Source organism: Conger conger, chromosome 3 (assembly GCF_963514075.1).
Source record: "Conger conger chromosome 3, fConCon1.1, whole genome shotgun sequence".
NCBI lineage: Eukaryota > Metazoa > Chordata > Actinopteri > Anguilliformes > Congridae > Conger > Conger conger.
In genome coordinates this window covers 15,976,537-16,000,433 of record NC_083762.1, presented here as the reverse complement: position 1 = coordinate 16,000,433, position 23,897 = coordinate 15,976,537, and the positions used below count along the sequence as shown (strand labels likewise).

The 23,897-nt window shown below is 45.3% G+C and overlaps 1 protein-coding gene across 1 annotated transcript in view; it reads left to right on the top strand.

Annotated features, from left to right (window-relative positions):
* The window catches only part of nrxn2b (neurexin 2b), a 794,861-nt gene that overhangs the window by 194,868 nt on the left and 576,096 nt on the right, over positions 1-23,897 (top strand). Inside the window, exons 5-6 of the mRNA XM_061234183.1 lie at positions 16,288-16,317; positions 16,708-16,746. Of these exons, the coding sequence (XP_061090167.1) occupies positions 16,288-16,317; positions 16,708-16,746 (69 nt within the window). The remainder of the gene's footprint in view (positions 1-16,287; positions 16,318-16,707; positions 16,747-23,897) is intronic.

Below are 23,897 nucleotides of genomic sequence, written 5' to 3'. Positions count from 1 at the left end.
ATCACTCTGGACAAGAGTGCCAAATGCCAGTAATGTAATGTAATGTAAAGTTTGAATACACAAGTTTCAGAATTGGGAGGAGGGGGGCACATTGGCTCAGGTGGTAAGAGCAGTCGTCTGGCAGTCAGAGGGTTGCTGATTCGATCCCCTTTGTGTGTGTCGAAGTGTTATGACACCTAACCCCCAATTACTGCTCACGACCTGCTTGGTGCCTTGCATGGCAGCCTATCGCCATTAGTGTGTGTGTGTGTGTGTGAGAATGAGAGGCACTTTGGATAAAAGCACTATATAAATGCAGTGTATTTACCATTTAGCAAGAAGGGGAGAAAAAAAAGGAAAAATTATGTACAGGAATGAAAGATTATTTTATCATAGCATGCCTATGGCGATACAAGAAAATATATGAAGAGAGATTCCATGACAGTTTGACTACCTTGTAAACGAGCAGACTCTCACTGGTGGAAGAATCTGCTTTGTTCCTCTGGGAATACCGAAAGGATGGTCCCCTGAGTTTCTTACTGAAGAGTCAGGATGTTTTTGCCTTGGTTGTTCATGCACGAACAAACATTTTCTGAAATATGAAATCTCTAACCACAGTCACAGTAAACAGTGCTGCCATTAGAGGGGGAGTGGCTGCTTCATTATCATTTTAACAGCTTGTGGATCTACTTCCTGTTAGCTTGTCCTTATTTCTGTTTGTTTTGTGCCTGTCTGAATTTTTCAGAATTACATATTGATTTTGTTATGATTGTGTCTATTTTTGATTCTCCTCTTGATTGGTGGACATTTAAGGATACTTTTTTGTTGTTGTTGTTTTTTATCATTACCAGCGGGTTCTATCAGCCAGGTTGTTTGTCTAGGAGGCCTGGCCTTCCTGAATGTTTTCAGGACAGGGACACCCTTCCCTGACTGGTCTCTTGTGAACTCAAATGGCTAATCCCGGGAATTCTGTGTGGGAATGAGTGGTTGCCGGTTTTTTCCCAGGCCCAGACTGGAGCCCAGGTCAGGAAGTGTGTGTCACTGGCAGTGATGCTGGATCCTCTTCCTGCTTCCTGTCTGTCATCCCCAGCCAGAGGAGACCATGTTGGGCATGGTGTGCTCAGAGGCTCAGAGACAACTCTCTGTGAGACCACCTCCCCTCTCTCCGTCAATCTCCCTCTCCCGCTCTCCCCCTGTCAATCTCCCTCTCCCGATCTCCTCCTCTCCCTCCATCGATCTCCCCTTCTTCCCCTCTCCCTCTCTCCCTCCGTCGATCTCCCTCTCTCTCTCCTTCTTTTGATCTCCTTCTCTCCCTCCATCAGTCTCCCCCCTCTCTCTCCCCCTCTCCCACCATCAATCTCCCCCTCTCCCTCTCCTTCCCTCTGTCCCTCAATCTCCCCCTCTCCCTCTCCTTCCCTCTGTCCCTCAATCTCCCCCTCTCCCTCTCCTTCCCTCTGTCCCTCAATCGCCCCTCTCCCTCTCCTTCCCTCTGTCCCTCAATCTCCCCTCTCCCTCTCCTTCCCTCTGTCCCTCAATCTCCCCTCTCCCTCTCCTTCTCTCCCTCCATCGATCTCCCCCTCTCTCTCCTTCCGTTGATCTCCTTCTCTCCCTCCATCGATCTCTCCCTCTCTCCCCCTCTCCCTCTCTCTCTCTCTCTCCACTTCTCCAAAACGTGTCCTGCTTCTCTTCGCGCTTCCCCTCCGATCCAAAATCGCGAGGTCTGTCGAGCCGGAGTGGTGCTCCCTCGGACTGAGACGAGAGCGAGGGGGTCCCCCGACCGAGCCTCCGAACACGGCCTTTTTGTCTCCTCCCGCTTGCCGTCTGCGTCGCGCGCTGGCTGGTGAGGTGCGCCCTAAACCCAGGAGCCGTGTACGATGAGGGTTCAGACCCCCGCCACCCGATCCCCCTTTTAGCACTCCTGCATTATTGATGGGTGCACGGACGGGCTCTGCTCCAGATTCCGTGTCCGTGGAGGAAGGGGGTTTCTGCAAAGTGATCGATGCCAGACAGTTGCCAGCAGAAAAAAAAGATTTTACAATTTTTGGACACATGACACAAATGTCTTGAATGACAGAAAGATGTTTCGGTGAAAATGTTTTCAAAAATATGACTCAGTTTGTTTTATTGAATGCCCCGTTGTAATGCCCCCCTTGTAATTCAGCACAGTACAATACGTGGTCCTTGGGATTCATGTCGCTACAGAGAACAGAACTAAACTGCCAGGTTTTAGGAGGATATACAGGTACAGATCGTTTTGAAGCGGAATCAGAATTAGTCTGCCCCCAACAGTGTAAAACATTTCATTTTTAGAAATTTATAGCCAGCTCATAAAAGCAGTTGTTGTAAATAGATTACTGGCATTACTGTAAATGTTTTATGGGTAATTTGATTGTTAAATGTTAATGTTGGTCCGTGGTAAAGTGTGTGGCGGTAAGCAGACGCCATGGTGGAATCGCAGTGCTCTGCCTTGTTGCTCTCGTTAACCAGGAACCACACTCTCATTGTACGAATACACGCTTGACAATGTGAATTTAATGGACTGTAGGATCCCTGGCAGTAAAAATGAATTTAATTCTAAAAGGCGTTTTATAGCTGTGTAGATTTATTGAAGGTGAGGTGTTATTTTACTGACCCGTTGCTGCTATCTTTTCTCTGGCCAAAAGAGCACTGGGTAAAATATTTTAATTAGCATTTCTTGAGCTACATATCTCCTTATGCAATTATCATATTTCTTCGGTTTTATACCCCCCGATTCCGCACGCAAGCCCTCCTTCGGGATATGGAGACGGCAGACCTGTATGTTAAGAGGATACCATCATTAAATATGCACAACGGAGAGTTTAACAGCAGGAGAAAGAAAGTGTGGGCACAGAGAGAACAGGGGATCGAGTGACAAGAGAGGGGAGGTCAGGGAGAGAGGGAGAAAATGGAGTGGGGGAGAGGAGCGTTACGACAGAGATGGAGAGAGAGAGGGATATATAGAGAGAGAGAGGGAGAGAAAGGGACGGAGAGAAAGAGAGAGCTCTGCAGTAAGACCAAGATGGCCACCGTCATGCTAGGGGGAACACTGGAGCTGGTTGCTATGCCAACGCGGAAAGGGTGCTGCATTTCAATGCACACGTCTAGAGCAGACCTCAAACCGTCGAGTGACTTTCACAAAAACAGGAGCGGTTGGATTTTTATCACCTCAGGAACCTGTGACAGGCTTTTCTCCTCTCCTCTCCTCTCTCCTCTCTCCCCTTTCTCCCGCTCCTCTGGTTGAATGTCGTTGACACCTGAAGGTGAAAAGTTCCACATTTAGAATGAAAATGATTCATGACGGGAGGAAAAAAGGGCTTTTTGAGCAGGGTTGCCTATTTGGTGATTTTGTGACCTGATCTGGAGATTTTTTTTATAGCTACATAGCATTGTTTACATACAAATGTTGCTGGGTTTTCTTCTTACCTAGAAGTCTAATATTTGTAGATCTCATAAGAGTATGCCTAAAACTGAAATGCTGTAAGTAAACAAGCAAGAAAAAAGCGACATTTCATCAAAAGCATCTGCATATATTCTTTTAGGCCCTGACTCTACCCCAAGCAAGCTCTTTCAGAAGATTAGAGCTTTTGAATGCCGATCTGTTTACTTTTTTACCCGAAGTGCAAGTATCGTTAGCGCTGGTTAGACTTCTACAAGGCAATGAGCTCGAAATAAAACCTCTGTACGAGCCAAAGTGAACACAGGAACTCGGTGACCTGGTTGACTTTGCACAACCCGGGGGCTTGTGTAGATAAAATAAAATAACGCGAGGGGGTGTGTTTGAGCGCTATTGTAGAAGCCTGTCTGCCAGCTCTTCCCCTTCTTCTTCTGTGTTTCTGTCACTCATGAGCGATGCTTTTAAACCGAGAGGCACAGCTATTTCACAGCACAGCGGGTACAGAGCCTTGTACATTGTGTCTTACACTGTGGAAATATTTGTTTACAAGGTTCAGTGCGGTTTAATTTTCTCCTGATTAACTTTTTCCTTTCCTTCACTCCTCCCCCGCTCCCTCCCTCCCTCCCTCCCTCGTATCCCGATGCAGCAGATATGCCGTTTCTTTTCTCAAGGTATTTACTCAGGTTGAATAATTACTGAGGTGTCGTTTTTTTGTGGAAAGCCACCGGGGGTGTTTCCTGTTCCTGGGCCATGACCGGTAACTGAAACTGATTCCCCCCCCACCCCCCATTTTTACCTTTTCACTAAATAATAATAATAATAACGTATTTATCTGACGCTTTTATCCAAAGCAATTTACTGTACAGATTAGACTACGCAGGGGACAATCCCCCTGGAGCAATGTGGGGTTAAGGGCCTTGCTCAAGGGCCTGACAGCTGTGTGGATCTTATCGTGGCTGCACCGGGGCTTGAGCCACCAACCTTCCGGGTCCCAGTCGTGTACCTTAGCCACTAGGCTACAGGCTGCCCCAAAAGCTTTGTTGAGAAAGATAGGCTACCGGGGACGCTAAAACAGGAATATTTTATGGGACAACATTGAGTGGGGCTACCTACCTATCTATTTTATGATTACTTTCTTATTTGTTTGTTTGTTTGTTTGTTTGTATATTCATGTTTGTTTGTGGCTGCAGGATACAGCTGAAATACATTACTGCTGCCGGTTACCCAATCTGGAACGAACCATTTCACCTTCCTAACCCAATTCTTACAGTGGTACGGGGGGCTATACCAACCCTTTTTACGGGGGGTGGAGGAGGAGGAGGAGGAGGAGGGAGTCAAAAGAGGGCACATTTCAGATGCATCACTACAAGAGATGCGTCAGCCATCAGTTCGGCATCACCCGTCTGTGAGTCTGTGGCCTGATTACCTTCTCGCTTACGAGCTGAGAAAGGGTTAAATCCAACACATGCCACAATTTTAATCACATATGATATATCACCGTATGTGCTCTTATATTAGACTCAGTAAAGTAACGCTTTATTATTCTGGCTTGGAGAAGGGCCCAGGGCGGTTTTTAGCACAGAGATATGTCTTTATTAAATACAGTGTGCATCTAACAGGAGCTGAGATTTCACTTGAGCTCATCTGAAAGACCCAGTGCATACAAATAACTCTTAAACGCTGTATTATTTATAAAGAACCAAAGAAAACAAATTATATGCTATTTAGACTATTTTATCCGGTTGAGTTGAACTTTTTTCGCGTATATAAGCTACGAAGCTGTTCATTCTGAGCCCGCAAAAGTAGCATTTCGTATTGATAATTTAGCGACTGTAGTTTTTGCGTTATTAACTTGGTATTTACGTTAACCAATCGGTGGTGAGGCTGCTTAGTGGGCTTCCAATCAGAGGTGACCTTGAGGTGAACGTCCTAACAGAACAGGCAGTTCCGGTTGCTTGTGTTGAGAATCGGCGTGCCATCATTTTCATTATTTTCCTGCGTACTATATACTTGAGACAATAAGTATGCGTCTGTATTGTGGCGCAGGGGACTCCTTTAATGTAAGAGAAAGTGATGGCCCAGGTTCTTTAAACAGGTATTTGATCAATTTAACACGTCCCGTCGTCGGTGGCCACTAATGAGGAGGATATAGAAACCGTGTTCGCCTCCTGTCACTTGCTTCTAACAAGTCAGATATACTCTGTTTGTCTAGCCGTTAGTAGCCTCTAAACGAGGCATACTGCAATTTGGTGTTTAGCAGACGTACGCATACGCTAGCCGTTAAGCCACCGGCGGCCTTTGTAGCATCCTGCTTCTCAATTGAATTTATCTTCGTTCCACGTTTATTCTGAGATGATGTCATACATAGCTTTCCATGCGATGACAAAATGATCAATGCGTTGTTCGGCTGCGGAACTGTTCCATCCCTTGGTTCTTTCAATAACTTTTGTTTCAGTTTTTTTAATAGTATCACTTAAGCTTACTTTCAAAACTGGGTGCATTTGATATGCTAAATGTGTTTATCTAATGAACTAGATGCATGAATATATCATCGCTGTTGGAGGACATTAAGGCCTCATTAATATGTGCGCTGATTTCTACCTACCGTGGTTCGCTCTGTGACAGAAGACGAAGTACAGTTAAGTATGTGGAATAATGGGGTGTACTCGTCGCAGGCGCGTCCACAAAACGAGGGTGTAAACTTTTAATCAAAAGAAGAAAAAAAAAACACGCTCATCGCTAAGTGTCATTAATGCAAATGACTTACCGCGCAAGTGCTGTGTGTGACCGTAAATGGCTTGGATGAAACATTAAGCACCAGCGAACGCTCGGGGCACCCGATCACTGCATTAAAAGCCGACTGGATTATTTTGTTTCGTAAGTGATCCGATCAGCGGAGAGCTCGTGGGGGACTTGTTTTTTCTTCTTTTGGCTGGCATGGGGGGTAGAGGGTTTTCCGCAATCCAACAGGCAGGGGGAGAGAATTTGGACAGACTGCAAAAGGATCATTAATAAACGAAGGGAACGAACATGACGCTGATTCAGAGTAAAGTAATTTACCGTAAATTAGCTCACAAGAGCCGGCCATGAGAGAATATTCTGGAGCGTTTTGTCAAGAGCGTACCGGCGCTTGTGGGCATGTTATTCTATAATTGCTCGCTTGAGATTGGTGATGGCTTTAGCTATTCATTTAATGTATTATTTTATTATTTTCACGCGCTAAACACATTAGGGTATTGCTGGTGATGTTATAAACCAGCACGCCATGTCCGTTTGAAAATTCAACAACTGCGTCCAAGAACCATGAGCTCCTCATATTTTTCAAAAGCATGTGAAACAAATTAAATAAAAAATAATAACTATGTTGCAGCACAGATACAATCATATCAAAGGAAGCTTTACGTTAGCTCCATTTGTGTCGCGTAGTCTTACAGGGATGTGTTGTGACGATTTGAGTTGTCTTCACTCGTCATTAGCGAAAACTGAGCCTCGTGTTACACGTTTGTCTACTTCGTAAACTGCCTTTATAGAGATTGTCTGCAGAGCGACAGTCAGCTAATGTAAGCCCAGTTTCCACAGGACAACAACAAGCGCAAGACAGTAAAATAATTATGTTTTGTTTTGAAAGCAAGCGTTTATAATGAGCTAAGAAAGGAATGGTGAAACGGTCACACTGCAGCGGTTCGCGCTGCGGTGAGAGAAACATTAATACGATGTTTACTTTAACTGAAGTAATTAATTTTATCTTGATGAATTGTGTATTGTCATTTTTTGTGAACAATGTTGGCTCATAGTTTAGTGGTGCATAGAGGTGGTAATTCAAAAGATAGCTTGCAATATATCCGTGTGTGTAATACAAACATATTAGTATTTTGCATAGTTTTCTTATACCGACCTCTTCATCTGCGTTGGCACCATTTTGATATGAATCCGGGGCCCCTTTTCACCAAAGGGATTTTGTAGCTATAGCCACAAGCAATATAATTAAGATGAAACGGAAGCTAAAAATATAATTACCCATTGCAAATCTTCTTGAGCTCTTGTGCTTTAGATCTGTCAGCACAAGTCAGTGCTCAGTCTACAAAGGTACCACTGACAAATTAGCTGTGTTTTAATGATTAAAATGCACTTCACTGGGTGGCTCACTGAAAGTTTAATAGCTGTTTGTGTCAAAGGGGGGACACGATGCCTTTCATCTCTGGTCAAATGCGCGACTGCAAATGCGAAAGCAGAAAAAACACACACGGAAATAATGGGACCTGCGTGACAGCAAAGAAAGGGCTGTCTGTCTGCCACAAAGACGCAGTGACACACAGTGCATCCGACAAAAGCCTGAATTACTCTGGCTTTAAAGTTCTAAGGCAGCGGTCTCAAACTCACTGCCACGGAGAACCATGCCTTGCCTATGCAAGTTTTCATTCCAGCCCATTAATGCGGCCGTAATTGATTGCAATTACCCATTCCGCCGTATGCATTTAACTGCATTAAAGCACGGACTATCAGCAACAGTTCTTATTTGGACAACACAAATAACACATTTCACTTTATATACATCTATACATATATACATGTGGAAACCTACAGCCCTAATGGGCGGCCTGTAGTGTAGTGGTTAAGCTAAATGACTGGGACACGCAAGGTCGGTGGTTCTAATCCCGGTGTAGCCACAATAAGATCCGCAGAGCCGTTGGGCCCTTGAGCAAGGCCCTTAACCCTGCACTGCTCCAGGGGAGGATTGTCTCCTGCTTAATCTAATCAACTGTACGTCGCTCTGGATAAGAGCGTCTGCCAAAATGCCAATAATGTAATGTGTAATGTAATTCAGCAAATAACTGCTGAACGTATATGATGAAGATCTGTGACTAGAATAATATCATATCATATAGCTATGGCAGCACTAGCAGGATCAACTTTTTTTCTTAAGTGGGCTCATTATTACATTTTCTGAATTTATCTTTCCGTAGAAAAGGATGCAAATAAGTTTTCATCCGTGTCTTTGGAAAGACTGTCAGGTAAGTTAAACTAGCATTTGGCGAACATCACAATTGCCAAAGTGCTGTTTTGAGGAGAATAAATGTTAACTCTCGGATTTAATTGTGACTACAAGTTCTTGACAAACAGCCTGAAGAGGCCACTCACATCTCAGTTTTTGTGATACGTCTTTCTTTGAAGTCTGCACCCAGGCGGGCGTGTGACGCACGTAAACACAACATGCTACCGTATGCACTGAATCACTGATCTGATCTGATGTGGTACGATAAAAGAAACACGGTTCGCCCCCATTTTGAGAATTCAGCACACCAAGGGAGGAGTGCTTTTCAACTCATCGACATTTTAAACATGTTATAATACACACACTCTCTCCAGTCAGGTGCTTCATTATATTACGAGAGCACTTTAAAGCCCGTTTCGGCTCTGTGTGTGATCCTGGAGTGGTAGGTAGATATGCATTATGTATGGATTCAGAGATACCTCGTTGCCTTCAGTATCAATCGTCTTTAGACGTCTTTTAAGTAGACGTGTTAACTGTACGGCGGCTCTGAATTGCCAAAAACAATCTATTGGCTCTGGAGAGCAGCGAACGCACGGAATAACAGCCCAAAGACACATATTAAGCAGGCAGGAAACAAAATGATGTGCCCCGCTGAACCCAGTACCATGCAGTACACTCGTTACTTGCTGTCCTTAGGATAGTATACTACTTCTGTGCTGTGACATTTTACTGATACTGAGAAGGTAGAACATTATTCTTGTCTATTAAAATAAACAAGTGTCACTTTGCATAAGGTAGTAGCATAAAATAAGAAGGGAAAATATCCAGGGTATTGTGTTAATGGCTACACTGCAGGAAGGGGAACAGGCCGTACCCATTAGACCGGAGGGTCAGGGGCTAATAATTCATTCATTCACATCCCAGGTGACCTTGTCTGTTATAAATACTTTATAGAGGCTAAGAGTGCGTTTTTCTCCCGTGTTCCATTTGTAGAGTCTTGCTCAGTACTTTACATGAGGTGGGCCAAGTCACGACATAGGCCTGTTTGGGCCAAAAAGAACGGTGTGACAGTTTCACAGTTACACACTTCTTATATGCAATAAACGTCCAATCCGATATCAGTGTTGTTGTTTTGGAACTAAACAGTCACTCTGCTGATTGGCTGCCATGTGAATCACTGTGTTGCTTACAGTACAGGAGAAACTTTGTCTGCAGAAGTCCTGTAGCTTGATAACACTGTATTTGTTATCATTTGGCTTTTAATGTGTAATGAATCTTTGTTAATTGCATAGCATCTTGAAAAGAGCATATGCTTATGGATTATTGGTCGGAAAATGTATCGCCGTATACCGTTATTGGTCCTTTGGGGATAGTCCCGGTCTGGCCCTCCATAGGAAATCCATGAGAGACACCCAGGAGATAATGCCACGTCAGTTTTTATTCTTCCTCTGACATTTACTGCTGATGCAGATGAATGAGTGTGGGAGAGACGAGGAGAGGGTGATTCAGTGATGGGGGGTGTGGGCTCATTCAGTTAGCTGGATATGGGTACTGTGGGTCCCCACATCTGTAATAAAACAAACCGAAAGAAGAAAAAAATGGAGTGAGTTGTACTGTAGTCTGGTGGACGAGTCATAAACTAGGTCTGTGGAGAGGGCTGGGTGTGTAGGAGAAAGCGGGCGGCAGCCCTGGTCCAATCAGCAATCAGAATTCCGGGAGCTGAGCACGGTTTAGCAGCTATGGGCACAGCACACCTGGGTCAAATACCTTGTGGAATTGTTTTGGATTCAAATACTTTTCTACCCATCGTTGAGCTTGTCTGGTTTTTGGAAACAATTAAATACTCTCAAAAAGTCAAAGTGCAAACCCTAACTTGGTTGACTCAAAAGGCGAGATCAATTCAGCACAGAAAAGCATTTGTATCCAAAACAATTGCGAATTACATCCAGGCACAGAATAGTTCAAGTTAACTTTAGGTTCTTTGCATTTCAGACTTCAGGTCAGAAAAGAGGACAGTGTTCTGCAGGTTGGCCTGCCGGTCTGTAAAATTAGCCTGATTATCACCGAATCATTGCCACGACTAGGCGGCCATTTTGGACTGGATCAAATCGAATCTCCTCAATATTTAAATGCAAATTTTGCATTTGGCATGACGGGCGTCATCAGGCCACAGCTGTTTGCACTCCCTGCTGCTGGTGCAGGTGCAGCGGAACACTGAGGACGGCTTGTTGGATAAAGGAGCTGGAGGAGTATCGGACGGAGGCGACGAATTGACGTTTTTTTCGCGATTCGCGGCGGGTTCCTCGCCCTGGCGCAGCACTTGGCGGGCGAGCAGGAGCGAGCGGCTGCAGCAGCCGGAGGAGAGGGGCGGGCGACGCGTTCGGGGGCGTCGGCTCCGCACGCGCTCCCTCCTAACGACGGAATGATGACCCGGCTCCATCTGTCACTCAATCAGTCTCGGCCAATCGGAACAGCCCCATCAGACGCCGGTCTGTCTCTCACCCTCCTGTCCTTCAGTTTTTATTACAACACACAACACACACCACACACACTCACAAAAAAATACACACAGGTGCATACCATACACTAACACACGCACAGCACACACAAACAAATACACACATGCATGCACTACCACACGCACAGTACACACACAAACAAATACACACAGATGCATGCACTAACACACGGACAGCACACACACACACACACACACACACATGCACTAACACACACACACCTATGCTATCTGCCAACTTTGTTGCCTACTGTGTTGATGACAAGTCTGAATGTGCGCCTGCACATACTGTGCTCACACTTAAATACACAGGGGCACACCTGCATTTGCACACACACACACACGCACACACACACAAATGAGCCTCTAAGTGGTCTTCCGAGCTAATATCGTCCCCGCTAATGCGGGTTTCCGTGGCCGTGCCCGGACACACGGAGCGGCTTTTCACACGCAGAGCCGTTCTCAGTGTTGTGTGAAAACGAGCTGGATCTCACAGCCCTGGCTCCCTCTCCTCCCCCCCCCCCCCCCCCCCCCACCCCCTCCACCTCCCCGTATGGTGAGCTGAAGCTGCAGCCACTGCGTCCTCCTCCTGATCTGGCCACTTTTCCCCCGTCCGACATGTTGCGCGTCTGCCAAGCGGAGAGGGCTGGCAGACGGACGCCGGGCCAGCTCTACGGACGTCACACGGTCCAGCCCCGTGGCATCGTGGGTAGGGCGCCTGGATGGAACCCGTGAGGTCGACTGATCCGGGTCGGTTGAGTAGAACAAAGGAGCCGTCAGCTCTCTACCTCACGCCAGGCGGGACAGAGCGGGGTTGAGACCCCGCGACAGACTGCTACCTGACCGCTGGACGTGTTTGTTGACCACAGAAATCTGTTTTTCTGTTGTTCCACCAGCTGTTTGGAATGCTTGGTGAATTACGGAATTTTTGCTGTTGGAAAATGTCCATTTAACACAGATGTCTGCTTGCCCGCGCATGCTTCTCTCGTTCATCAGGTACACCTTGACCTTTGACCTGTCTTTTTCCTTATCGTTATTTCCTGCTGCCTCCTCCCTGTTTTTTTTTTTTTCCCATTCACTGTATCCCTTGATCACTTTTGCTCTCCAGTGTCTAATTCTAATAGAGGGCAGCCTGTAGCCTAGTGACTAAGGTACACGACTGGGACATGGAAGGTTGGTGGCTCAAGCCCCGGTGTAGCCATGATAAGATCCACACAGCTGTTGGGCCCTTGAGTAAGTCCCATTGGATAAAGATGTCAGCAAGATAACAAGTTATTTAATTTAATTTGTGGCATCTTCTCACCTTTTTAGCCCTTTTTATCAACCTTTTTCATCGCTTGCAGGAGTTCCAGGATCTGTCAGTGATTGTCTCCTCTGTTTCTAACAGCAGGGAAAACCTGCAGTATAATGGAGAGTGAGGTGCGGTTGGGTTGTGTGGGGTGAGGTTGGGTAAGATGAGGTTGGGTGGGGTGGTGTGAGGTTGTGTGGGGTTGGGTGGGGTGGTGTGAGGTGAGGTTGGGTGGGGTGAGGTGGGGTTGTGTGGGGTGAGGTGGGGATGGGGTTGTGTGAGGTGGGGGTGAGGTTGGGTGGGGTTGTGTGAGGTGGTGTGAGGTAGGGTTGGGTGGGGTGGTGTGAGGTGGTGTGAGGTAGGGTGGGGTGGTGTGAGGTAGGGTTGGGTGGGGTGGTGTGAGGTTGTGTGGGGTGAGGATGTGTGGGCTGAGGTTGGGTGGGGTTGGGTGAGGTGGGGGTGAGGTTGGGTGAGGTGAGGTTGTGTGAGGTGAGGTTGGGTGAGGTGGGGTTGTGTGGGGTGATGTTGGGTTGGGTGCCCGCCCCTTTTTCAGCATTGTGGGACCCGTGCTAATGAGCCCAGCGAACGGTGGGGAGCGCCTCACGAGCCCCTGTCTGAAATGAAGTGAGTCAGAAATGGGAGTCCTCACTGAGACTGTCCCATCAGGGCGTGTGATTACCCCACAGACTTCTGCCAGCGCTGCCTCTGAAACGTGTTCAGCCTGAGATTTAATACCGAATATGAATAATATCCAGCCTCTTTCCTTCTCTTAACACCCTGAGTGGAACGCCACTGACTGGTTCTACAGAGATGGATGAAATAATGAGGACATGGAATGTTATTTCGCCGTTTTATCTGAGAGTTAGCACTACGCTGAGAGAGTAATGGGAATTAACTGACACACTGACATCAAGCGGACGTACAGTGGCTTCAGAAAGTATCCAGACCCCTTCACCTTTTGCACACTTTGTGTTTTAGATTTAATTTGAAATGGAAAGAAATGTGTCATTTTTGCCCATCAATCTACACTCAATAGCCCAAAATGACAAAGTGAAAACATGTTTTTCGAACTTTTTGCAGATTTATTAAAAATCTAAAACTGAAATCTCTCATTGATTTAAGCATTGGTCATTATGGGTTATTGAGTGAAGATTGATTGTGCAAAAAGTGGAGGTCTCTGAAGCCCCTATATGATGCCATGATGACAGTTTTTTGTTGTGTGTTAACTGTCATTAATCAACCGCTGTAAGGTGCAAAAACATGCACTGTTAAGTGTTGAAATTAAATATTTTATTGTCGGATACATTTATTGACTGTCCTCTTCCGACAGCATAATATTGTAAGTATTGGGCTGTCATTTCAGAAAATTGTTGGCAGTTGTTGACAGTATTGTTTTATTTTGTTTTCTGTCGATCGATGGTTCCCAAACCTTGTCAGTCAGGTCCCCCTTTGGTAACAGGACATTGTTTAAGCCAACCCCTCTATCCTCTGGCCCCCAACACACACACACAAACACCTTCCTTCAACCCTCACCGTAAGCCCCTCGTTGTCTATCTGCCCCCCCTGGGGCAACATCGGCTCAGGAGATAACAGTGGTCCCCAGGCAGTCGGAGGGTTGCCAGTTTGATCCCCTGCCCTGGGTATGTCGAAGTGTCCATGAGCAAGGCACCCAACCCCCAATTGCTGAGACGAGCTGGTTGGAGCCTTTTGCCACTGGTGTATGTGTGTGTGTGTGTGTGTGTGTGTGTGTGTGAGTGTGTGAGTGTGTGAGTGTGTGAGTGTGTGTGTGTGTGTGTGTGTGTGTGTGTGTGTGTGTGCATGAATGGGAGAATGAGAGGCATCAATTGTAAAGCACTTTGGATAAAATGGCTAGATAAATGCAGTCCATTTACCATTTACACTCTCACACACCACCATTTTGGGAACCACATTGCGCCCTCCAGGCTGAGGGGTGTGTGGTCCCCTCTAAAATGGCTTCCCGCTGTGGTGGTAACGGAGCTGTCTGTGCTGCACTTCTGGGAGGAGGGCCTGGAGTGTTCACTTCCTGTGACCCCCCGTGACACTTCCTCCCGAGCGTCTTCGAGTGCCACTGCAATGATGTCACTTCCTGGTCGTATTTCTGGAGCTAATCTTTCACACGCCGAGCAGCACCATCTGGCCCGAACTTTAGGGAGCCTTCAGACAGATGGAGTCTTAAACACGCCGTAAATTCAGCCATGTTGTCTGCATGTTACTACTCAGAGTGTCGATGAGTAAAACTGTTTCAGGTTTCAGGCTGGGGGTGGGGGGGTTATCTGCTGTACCCCCAGATCTGATTTCTGACATGCTATCCAGCATTATGATGGCACCAGTTGCTCGCTGTTGTTAAAGAATACACTCCGACAAGTGGCAGGGCACTTCCTTGCCTGGTGATGTCACTTCCTGTTTTCATAGGAAATCGGAGATCAAATCACGGTCCTCGAGGGCCGAGAACTGCCCGTTTTCCACCCTCCCTTTACCTGGGACTCAGGTGTGAAGACAGCCTGGCCAATCACAGGCACTAATTATTTGGTTATTTACCCAGGAGAAAGCGAAACCAGAGGTAGGTTTGGATCTGAGGGCTAGATTTGATGAGCCCAGCACTAAATAATGACTGGTCGGGCAGAACAGGAGCAGCAACACTAAATGAACTGTCCGTGTTGTTTATTGGAGCGCTTCACACATTGTAGGTAAGATGGAAAGTGACTGCTGCTATTTCCAGCTGGTTTGTGTGCAGTCACTGGTTGCACTTCTTAATAACACTGTGTTTGTTGCCACTTTTATGAATGAAGTCGTATTATGGTTGGATTTTGGATTAAGTATATAGTTTAATGATACACTTGAAGTTTGGCTTCAGGTTAGGTTCAGAGTTTAGTTTATTATTGTGTACCTTGTGTGAAAACTTGTCAGCTGAATAAGGCTGTAATAACACACGGATGCTTAGCAGTTCCTGAGGTTATCACTCAGTGTGTCCAATGTAATTACACAAGTAAAAAATCCAATATCGCGGAATTGCTCAACGAGGACTGGAATTGCTCAACGAGTGTTTTGACTGCCAGTTGCAAACTGATTGGATGTTCCTCTGCATTGGCTTGACCAATCGGCATTGTGATGTGCTGTGATAATGGCAGACTCGCCCGGGCTTGTTAAAACCCTCCTGGTACCAAATGAAGTGTTTTCACACAATCCTGGCACATACTTTGGGGAATTGGGGGTGTCGTGCTGATATTGGATTTTGAAGCTGGGATTTGTTGGAAGTCCAAAGTGCAAAATGCTCTCCGTATTGTGTGCAATCTATTACCAGGGAACGACTGGGCATTGTGATTTTAATGTGCAAACTGTTCAGTAATTGCTTCTGCTTCTTATTTGGATAATACATTTGCACAATGCATTCTGGGATTGATAAGACATTGTATTCTGGGACTGAGATGTACGGTTTTGCACCGTAGTATAGTACAGTATGTTTGTCACTAAATTCCTGCTATAAATGAGTAGTTTACTTTGGCTGTACTCCAGTAACTGTGGGGGAAGAAGCCAGCTTGTGATGTGGAGATTTCTGAACAACATGAACATGTATTTTTTCAGTTCTTCAGTCTATAACTCTTTCCCCCCCCTCTCTTCAACACCAAACAACAAATTAAGAGAACAAGAAGTATTAACAAAAGACAAGAAGAGGAATAAAAAAAAAAGAAAACAAGAACGTTAAACAGATATTCGTTTTTTTTTCTCTGCCAAACAGTTGTGTGTGTGTACTCCATTGGTATTTCAGAGAAAAAAAAAAGCATTTGAGTGAGCAATCGCCTTCGGGGACTGCGCCCAAAGAAATGCTTTTTTTTTTTCAAACCCCCGCTCTCTCTCCCCCCCACACACCCCACTCGAGAAGTGTTCTTTTCCTTTCACTTATCTCCCCTCTTCCTTTTTTGCTTTGGTTTTTGAACTCCGACATCCTTGTCCGCCCCAGGGATGTCTGTCACAAACTGCAGTCCAACGTTGTGACAATGCTTTTTTTCTTCCCGTGGTTTTTATGACCTTCTGTTCTCCTTTCTTTCTTTTTTCTTTCTGTTCTTTCCCTCAAGGTCTGGCGCACCTGACGTTAAACAGCCAAGGTATGGGTCCATGCTCTTTTGCTTTGGGTTTTTAAACCCCCCTCCCCCTCCCCTTCCCCTCCCCCTGCCCCTGCCCCTACCCTGCCCCTGACCCTACCCGCTTTCCCTGTTCTGGAATACGCCCTGCCTCCCCCCTCTTCCTCCCTCGATTTCCCCCACTCCTCCTCTTTCTCCTCCCTGCATTTCCCCTCAACCACCCCCCCACCCCCCCTCCAAAAAAAAAAACAAGATTGTTTTTTTACCCATCCTTCCACTGACTCTCCCCCTCCCTCTTCTCTCCTCTCTTTTATGTCATCCCCTCATTTGGTTGTGCTTCCCCGCCCATGCCGTCGTGCCTTTTGTCCCTTCACACTGTCCGTACCACCCATGTCCTGTCCTCTGGCCAATCAGCAGGAGCCTCGTCTCAGACGGCCACACCCTGGGCTGAAGGTACGGTCTCTCTCTGCTCTCTCCTCTCTGATTGGTTTGGGTGGCCTCGCTGAGTGCCGTTGTCCACCCTGTGTCTAAAAACAGAAGGGTTTTAAAATGGTGTCCGTAGCTACAGGTGTGGAGAATGAACAGGGCTATCCGCTCTGCTGTCATTCGTATTGTTTGGCTTCTCTGTCTCGAGCTGTGAAATACGGCGGATTAAATAAAAATGACAGTAAGATCAGAAACAACAATGTACAAAAGTAAAAAAAAAGGGCCAAAAAAATATCTCAAGATCTCAACAAGTAGTATTAGATGCCAGTTCCGCACGTTAACTCAACCACAATCTGCTCTGACATCCTCTTGTTCTATGGAGCTGAGTTTGGGAAACGGCAGACCCTGGCACACCATAAAACATACATCGGACAATGATTTGATCAGGGGCTGGCAGGTGCATTGAGCTACTCCAGTTGTCTTGTTTCTTTTTTTATTACCTGGTATATTCCGTACACATAACCTCACAGATTCACGCTCTGGCGTAAATCAGCCAGATGTTGCCTCTACCGTCGCCAGGCGATTAGATCGTACACTGCTTACCGCTGAGCCAGAACGGTGGGTTCATTTGATTGACTGGTGCTGGTTGAGGCCAGACCCTTTAATGAGAGAGTTGAAAACGGGCTCTGCGAATAGCTTCGGATCAGGGTTAGGGGTCAGTTACATTTTGAATTCAGTATATTTGTAAAAAAAAAAAAAAGGATAATTTGAATTTGAATTCATTTTTTTAATTGACTGATTTGAATGTGGAATTAGCCCCCTGGCCCTGTAGCATCTGATGGAATGCAAACCAGTGATATAAAAGCACTACTTTGGGTGTTTCCATTTCCTAGATATACTGTATCTAAAAGCTAATAAATAATGGATTTACTGTATAACAACTTAATAATAAACGGATGAACTATAATATCAAAAATCAAAAATATATATGCTTGTACTGCCTTAGATACAGTATATGATGATCTACAGGATCATCATATACTGTTTTTTATTAAAAAAATTTAATTTTAATTTTAAAAGATTGACATACCAATTATCATTTTATGTTACTATTATTTGAATGGTACTAATATGGTACTGAATAAAATGGTAGTAATGAACTATGACTACAAATAGTTGAAGTTCAAGTTTACTGTCTGAAAAAACCATATGACACCAGATGAAACCATTTTTTAAACATGATTTATTCCACTATATAAATGAGCAATTTATCCTCAAAATCAGTGTAAATATTATTTTACTATCATATTACAGTCATACAGTAATACCATTGCGTGAACCACCCCAAAACATTCATAGAAAATCCACTGTCTACATATCTGATATCTGAACTGGTATCATTTTTGCAGACAGAATCACATTGGTTCAAAAAACACAGTCATATGGTTGTGCTGCTGTGATTTGAAAGCAGTCTGCTTAATAGACACTACAAACTCATACAATCATACTTTCAGTGTACTACTGTACCTCTTCAAATACTTTATGAACCGCATGCCAAGGCCACTGGTTAGAAGTTAATGTGAGGTAATATTGTTTTGGTAATTTAATGCAACAAATTTTAGCCAATGGTGGATGCAGTTCCTTGAAAAAACTTTTCTTGAACTCAATTATATTGAAACAACTGGGATAAACTATACTTTTTAAAACTCAAGATCTCAGCATGGACAGAATAAATAACCACTAAGGGACACTGTTCTTTCACTTTGAAAGTTATTGTGTTCAATTTTTTTCAAAGTCATGTTTGGAGCAATAAACATTTGAGCTATCCTGCATAAACAATCAATTAGATCTACTCATCGTGACAAAGTGTTGAACCGTGATATGCCAGGAAGGAGACAAACCATAGCAATGTCAGGTTCATTGCCGTCCAATGACACTCCGTTAGCATTGTAGCACTGTAGCATCGTTAGCACTGTAGCATCGTTAGCACTGTAGCACTGTTAGCTCTGTAGCATCGTTAGCACTGGAGCACTGTTAGCTCTGTAGCATCATTAGCACTGGAGCACTGTTAGCTCTGTAGCACTCCTCTCTCTGCTCTCCCTGTCATTCTGACTCCATTGGTTTTGGACTCTATTCTGACCTTTATTTGTGTCTCTGTAATTCGCTTGCAGTTCTTCAACCTTTCCCAAAATGTCTCTATTGGCAGGATGGAGTCAAAATCTGTGAGAGACTCGGGAATCGAGTGAGGAGTGTGTTGACCTTTGCATTTTAACAAATACAACACACTAAGTACAGATGCAAGGTTTGCTGTACACTCTCCCATGCTCATTAGTGCCTTGAAGCCAGCTTAAAGATGAAAAAGAATCTGCCTAATCGCTGATTCCTACCACTTTCAGATGTGGGCATTGTCCCTGTCTGATGAACTACAATTCCCATCATGCAATTGTTTTTTTAAAGTGGGGTTCTGATTCGTGGGAGGTAAATACTGACACAGCATTCCCATGTATCATCAATTGCTATTAAAGAAGAACAGTTTAATTAACTGCTTGCTCTGTCTGTGCGGACACGTAATTGAAAGCTTTTTAAGTGGACAGACTGAAATCCCAGCATGTTGTTGTAATTAATGGATTGCTACATTCTGGGAAGCAGATAATAAACTCCACCATTAAGCATTAAATAAAAAAAGTTTAAGAATAAATGTTTTCAATCGTAAATGAAATCCTTTTTCTACCCAGCATGCTTGCACGCACCTTAACACTCTCTTTGAGGTGTCAGTCAGACTCCTGAACGGCAAAACCATTAAAAAAGGATCAGAATCCATTTCTCACGAGCGTCCAGGAAATTAATGGGGACAAACTGGGAAAGTTTAATTGCAAATTGATTGCATCCATTCTTGCAAATCATTGCCACTGTTACGAATATGCATGCTTCAGACACATCAAACAAGGTGATTTTGACTCGTGATTTTGATCAAACTGGACCACAGGTGCCCAGATGCTTATTCTTGTTGAACGTGACAAGCATTTATCTTATTAGATTATATTACATTCCTCTTTATTGTCATTGCCTTCTACGGCAATGAAATGCGCCCTCTGCATTTAACCCATCCTAGTTCCCTAGGAGCAGTGTGCAGCCATAGTACTGGGCCCAGGGACCAACTCCAGTTCTGAGGCCAGTGCCCTGTTCAAGGGAAATTCAGGAGTACACCAAGAGGCAGTTTAGACTGTCCACTTAACCTGACCTGCATGTCTTTGGACTGTGGGAGGAAACTGGAGTACCCAGAGGAAACCCACACAGACACGGCGAGAACATGCTAACTCCACACACACAGGCCCGCGCGGGGCTCGAACCCACTACCCCAACGGTGCTACCCACCGCGCCACCGTGCCACTCACCCTTATGTACATTATTCACCCGGGGGAACTGGAGGTGGTCACCCGGGGGAACTGGAGGTGATTACCCAGGGGAACTGGAGGTGGTCACCCGGGGGAACTGGAGGTGGTTACCCAGGGGAACTGGAGGTGGTCACCCGGGGGAACTGGAGGTGGTCACCCGGGGGAACTGGAGGTGATCACCCGGGGGAACTGGAGGTGGTTACCCGGGGGAACTGGAGGTGGTCACCCGGGGGAACTGGAGGTGATCACCCGGGGGAACTGGAGGTGGTTACCCGGGGGAACTGGAGGTGATCACCCGGGGGAACTGGAGGTGGTTACCCGGGGGCACTGGAGGTGGTCACCCGGGGGAACTGGAGGTGGTCACCCGGGGGAACTGGAGGTGGACACCCGGGGGAACTGGAGGTGGACACCCGGGGGAACTGGAGGTGGTTACCCAGAATACCGTCGCAGGGCTCAGAACGATCCAGCCGAGTAAAATTTGTTCAATCATAAAACACCTTGTCTTCCCCCGTGTTATTGATCGGGAATATTTCAAATTAATACCGCCGTTCTCGCCAGGCTGGCCTCGGCCGCCTCTTTAATGGGAGAGATCGATAAACCCATTTGGCTCAGAAATAAAGCCGCGGTTTTAAGTGCGCGGCACACTTTGGGGCTGCTAATGCCTCCGTCTCTGACCGCGGCACGTCGATGAGTGTTCCGCGCGCTGGCTGAACGGCGTGTCGCGGCTCGAAAAACCCGCCGCTTTGCGCTTATTCGCCGCTGTTCCCCATCACTGGCCACGGCCACAGAGGCACATCAATACCCCCCTGTTCACAAACTGTACCCCGCACTGGATCTGTGGGGCATATCTCTGCACCCCCCCTGTTCACATACTGCACCCGGCACTGGATCTGTGGGGCATATCTCTGCACCTCCCTAACTACCTCCCCATCTCCAGCCATACCTCTGCACCTCCCTAACTACCTCCCCATCTCCAGCTATACCTCTGCACCTCCCTGACTACCTCCCCATCTCCAGCCATACCTCTGCACCTCCCTAACTACCTCCCCATCTCCAGCTATACCTCTGCACCTCCCTAACTACCTCTCCATCTCCAGCCATACCTCTGCACCTCCATAACTACCTCCCCATCTCCAGCTATACCTCTGCACCTCCCTAACTACCTCCCCATCTCCAGCCATACCTCTGCACCTCCCTAACTACCTCCCCATCTCCAGTCATACCCCTGCACCTCCCTAACTACCTCCCCATCTCCAGTCATACCCCTGCACCTCCCTAACTACCTCCCCATCTCCAGTCATACCCCTGCACCTCCCTAACTACCTCCCCATCTCCAGTCATACCCCTGCACCTCCCTAACTACCTCCCCATCTCCAGCTCCTGCTTCCTCACAAAATCATCACCTAGTATACACCAATACACAACCTTCGTCTTCTATAAGGCCAATACTCAACCCTCCTGCACAGCTGCACTCAACAGTGTAATCTACAGGAGGGGATAGGAGTGTTACAATCCTGATAATATTACAAAACTGACCCTACCTAAAGTGTTGCAGTTCTCAAGGCCTGTGCATTTTGAAACTGAACTCAAATTCAGTTCTGATTCACAGAAGTGTTTCTTATGACTCCCTGCCGCGTACATGCATGTAAACCCAGTACATTACTGTTCATATTCAGGCCCTGCCAACCGCATATAACCAGACCTCCAGACCTCACAACCACAGTCAGCCCTGAGATGGTACCAGACCACTGGGCCCCACGTGCTAAACTGGTGCCTTAACAGGACCAGGCGCCCAGTCACCCTCAATGTTCCTCCATGGGTCACATCACTGCAGAATGGATTAAGACTCGCTAAAGAGGTGCATATTACCAAACGGCATATTACACTGTGTTTTGGTAGCCATTATAAGCCATTATATTTTCTCAGGTCCAATCAGGGATTATTTTCTTCCCCTGAATGAAATTCATATTCTAATCCTACAGGCATTACAGACATAATGTCATTTCTTTTCACTGAGGTATTACCAATGACTCTACCGCTCCCCAGCGCTAATATCTATTACATTACTCAATCGTGAGATCAGGTTTTTATCATGGTGGTATCTGAGCGCTATCAATAGTTTTAATTACCGGTGTCTTGGCCTGCTGCTACAACATTAAAAACTTTGTTATTTTGAATTATGAATGGGATTTAAATCAGGTGTTGACTCAAGATCATGATAGCCAACAAGACCGCTTTAATTTCCGCCTTGGTTCTCAATGACAACGCGTTTGCCTGCTAATCCTAGTACAATATCTGCCACGCACAACACGTTTAATTGGCATAACACTGGAGATGTAAATGCTAAGTGACACATTACGGGGAGGTAAATAATTGATGATGTTGATCATTTTAAACCACTGCGATTTGCAGGATCTGTTTTGTTCCCTTTAAGAATTCACGGTTCATCTCCAACCTTTTCTTCAACTAAATCCGAAGGTCAACGTCTTAAACGCAGGCTGAAACGCAAATAAGCTGTTTAGCAACAACTGTGTCTTCATACAGGAAAGAAAATATGATCATTTGAAAAATCCAAGAGTAAATTACGTAGGTTAAACCATGAGGCATGGCTCTTCAAACAGAAAAATAAATGAATTTAAGTATTGCTTACTCAGAGCTTTTGATTAATCTAGCTACGGTTCTGCAAATATGTGTGCTTTGATATGAACTAAAAATTAAAGCGGAATTAATAATAAAAAAGCATAAATTTAACATGAATATAAAACCAGTGTATCATATTAACCTTCATACGTTCATAAAATCAACAGATTTTCACTTTTGTCTACAAAAGTTCAGAACAGTTCAGTGCAATTGTTGTCTCAGTTATCAAATTTGAATCACATTTCAAATCACCCCTGCCTGCAGTCCAAATCCCTTTTGAAGAAATCAGATTTGATGTACAGTAGCTTGTGACTGTCCAGGCTGGCAGTGGAGACCAGGCTGTAATCTGATTAGGGCTACAAATCAGATTTGAGTCACTTCAAACTGCCAGTCCCAACATAAACTTCATTTGTTGAAGCCGCTGGGTCCTTAGCTGCTGATTCCACATTATCTTCAGTTTAGCGACAGCTTTCAGAACTTTCTACAGAGGTTCAGATACAGAAAATAGGTTACCTTCGGAAAATGTTGTTTTTGCAGCTTGGAGGCAGTTATTCTTTGACCATAACCTACACAGTACATTTTTGTGGGGGTTTTGTACAAAAATAGCCTTCTGCAATTAGTAACTTCTGTATCTTAATAAAAAACTTCACAGAATTCGTAAACAATTTCACACAGAAAAGTTCAGAATCCTGATGATTAAGAACTTCTCCCTGTTCTTTCACTTCATTATCTATTTATTCTTTTTCTTGTAACTTTTCTGATTACACAATCATAAATTCTTCGTTTCCCCAATTAATGTAGTGTCCCGAAGGGCGAAAACTTAGGAAGAAAGCGAGCTTCCACTCCAGGAAAAAATGGCAGCCATCAATAATTTATTTCATTTATTTGTTTATATATTTAGCTGCCGCCTGAAACAGCATCTCGTACTGTATGCACGTCCTCCTACTGTATGCCTGACATAATAATCTCCCTCTGTAAAAAGACACGGAAAGTTTATGTTTGTAATTCCCCCGTTCAGTGCACCGAGATCTAAAAATGAGTGGAATATGGTGTTTAATGATTCCTCTTAACTGAAGCTACCTTCCTCTTAACTTATCCGGCCTCCTCCGGCTTCTTACGAATGGAGAAGACTTTATGTTTTCT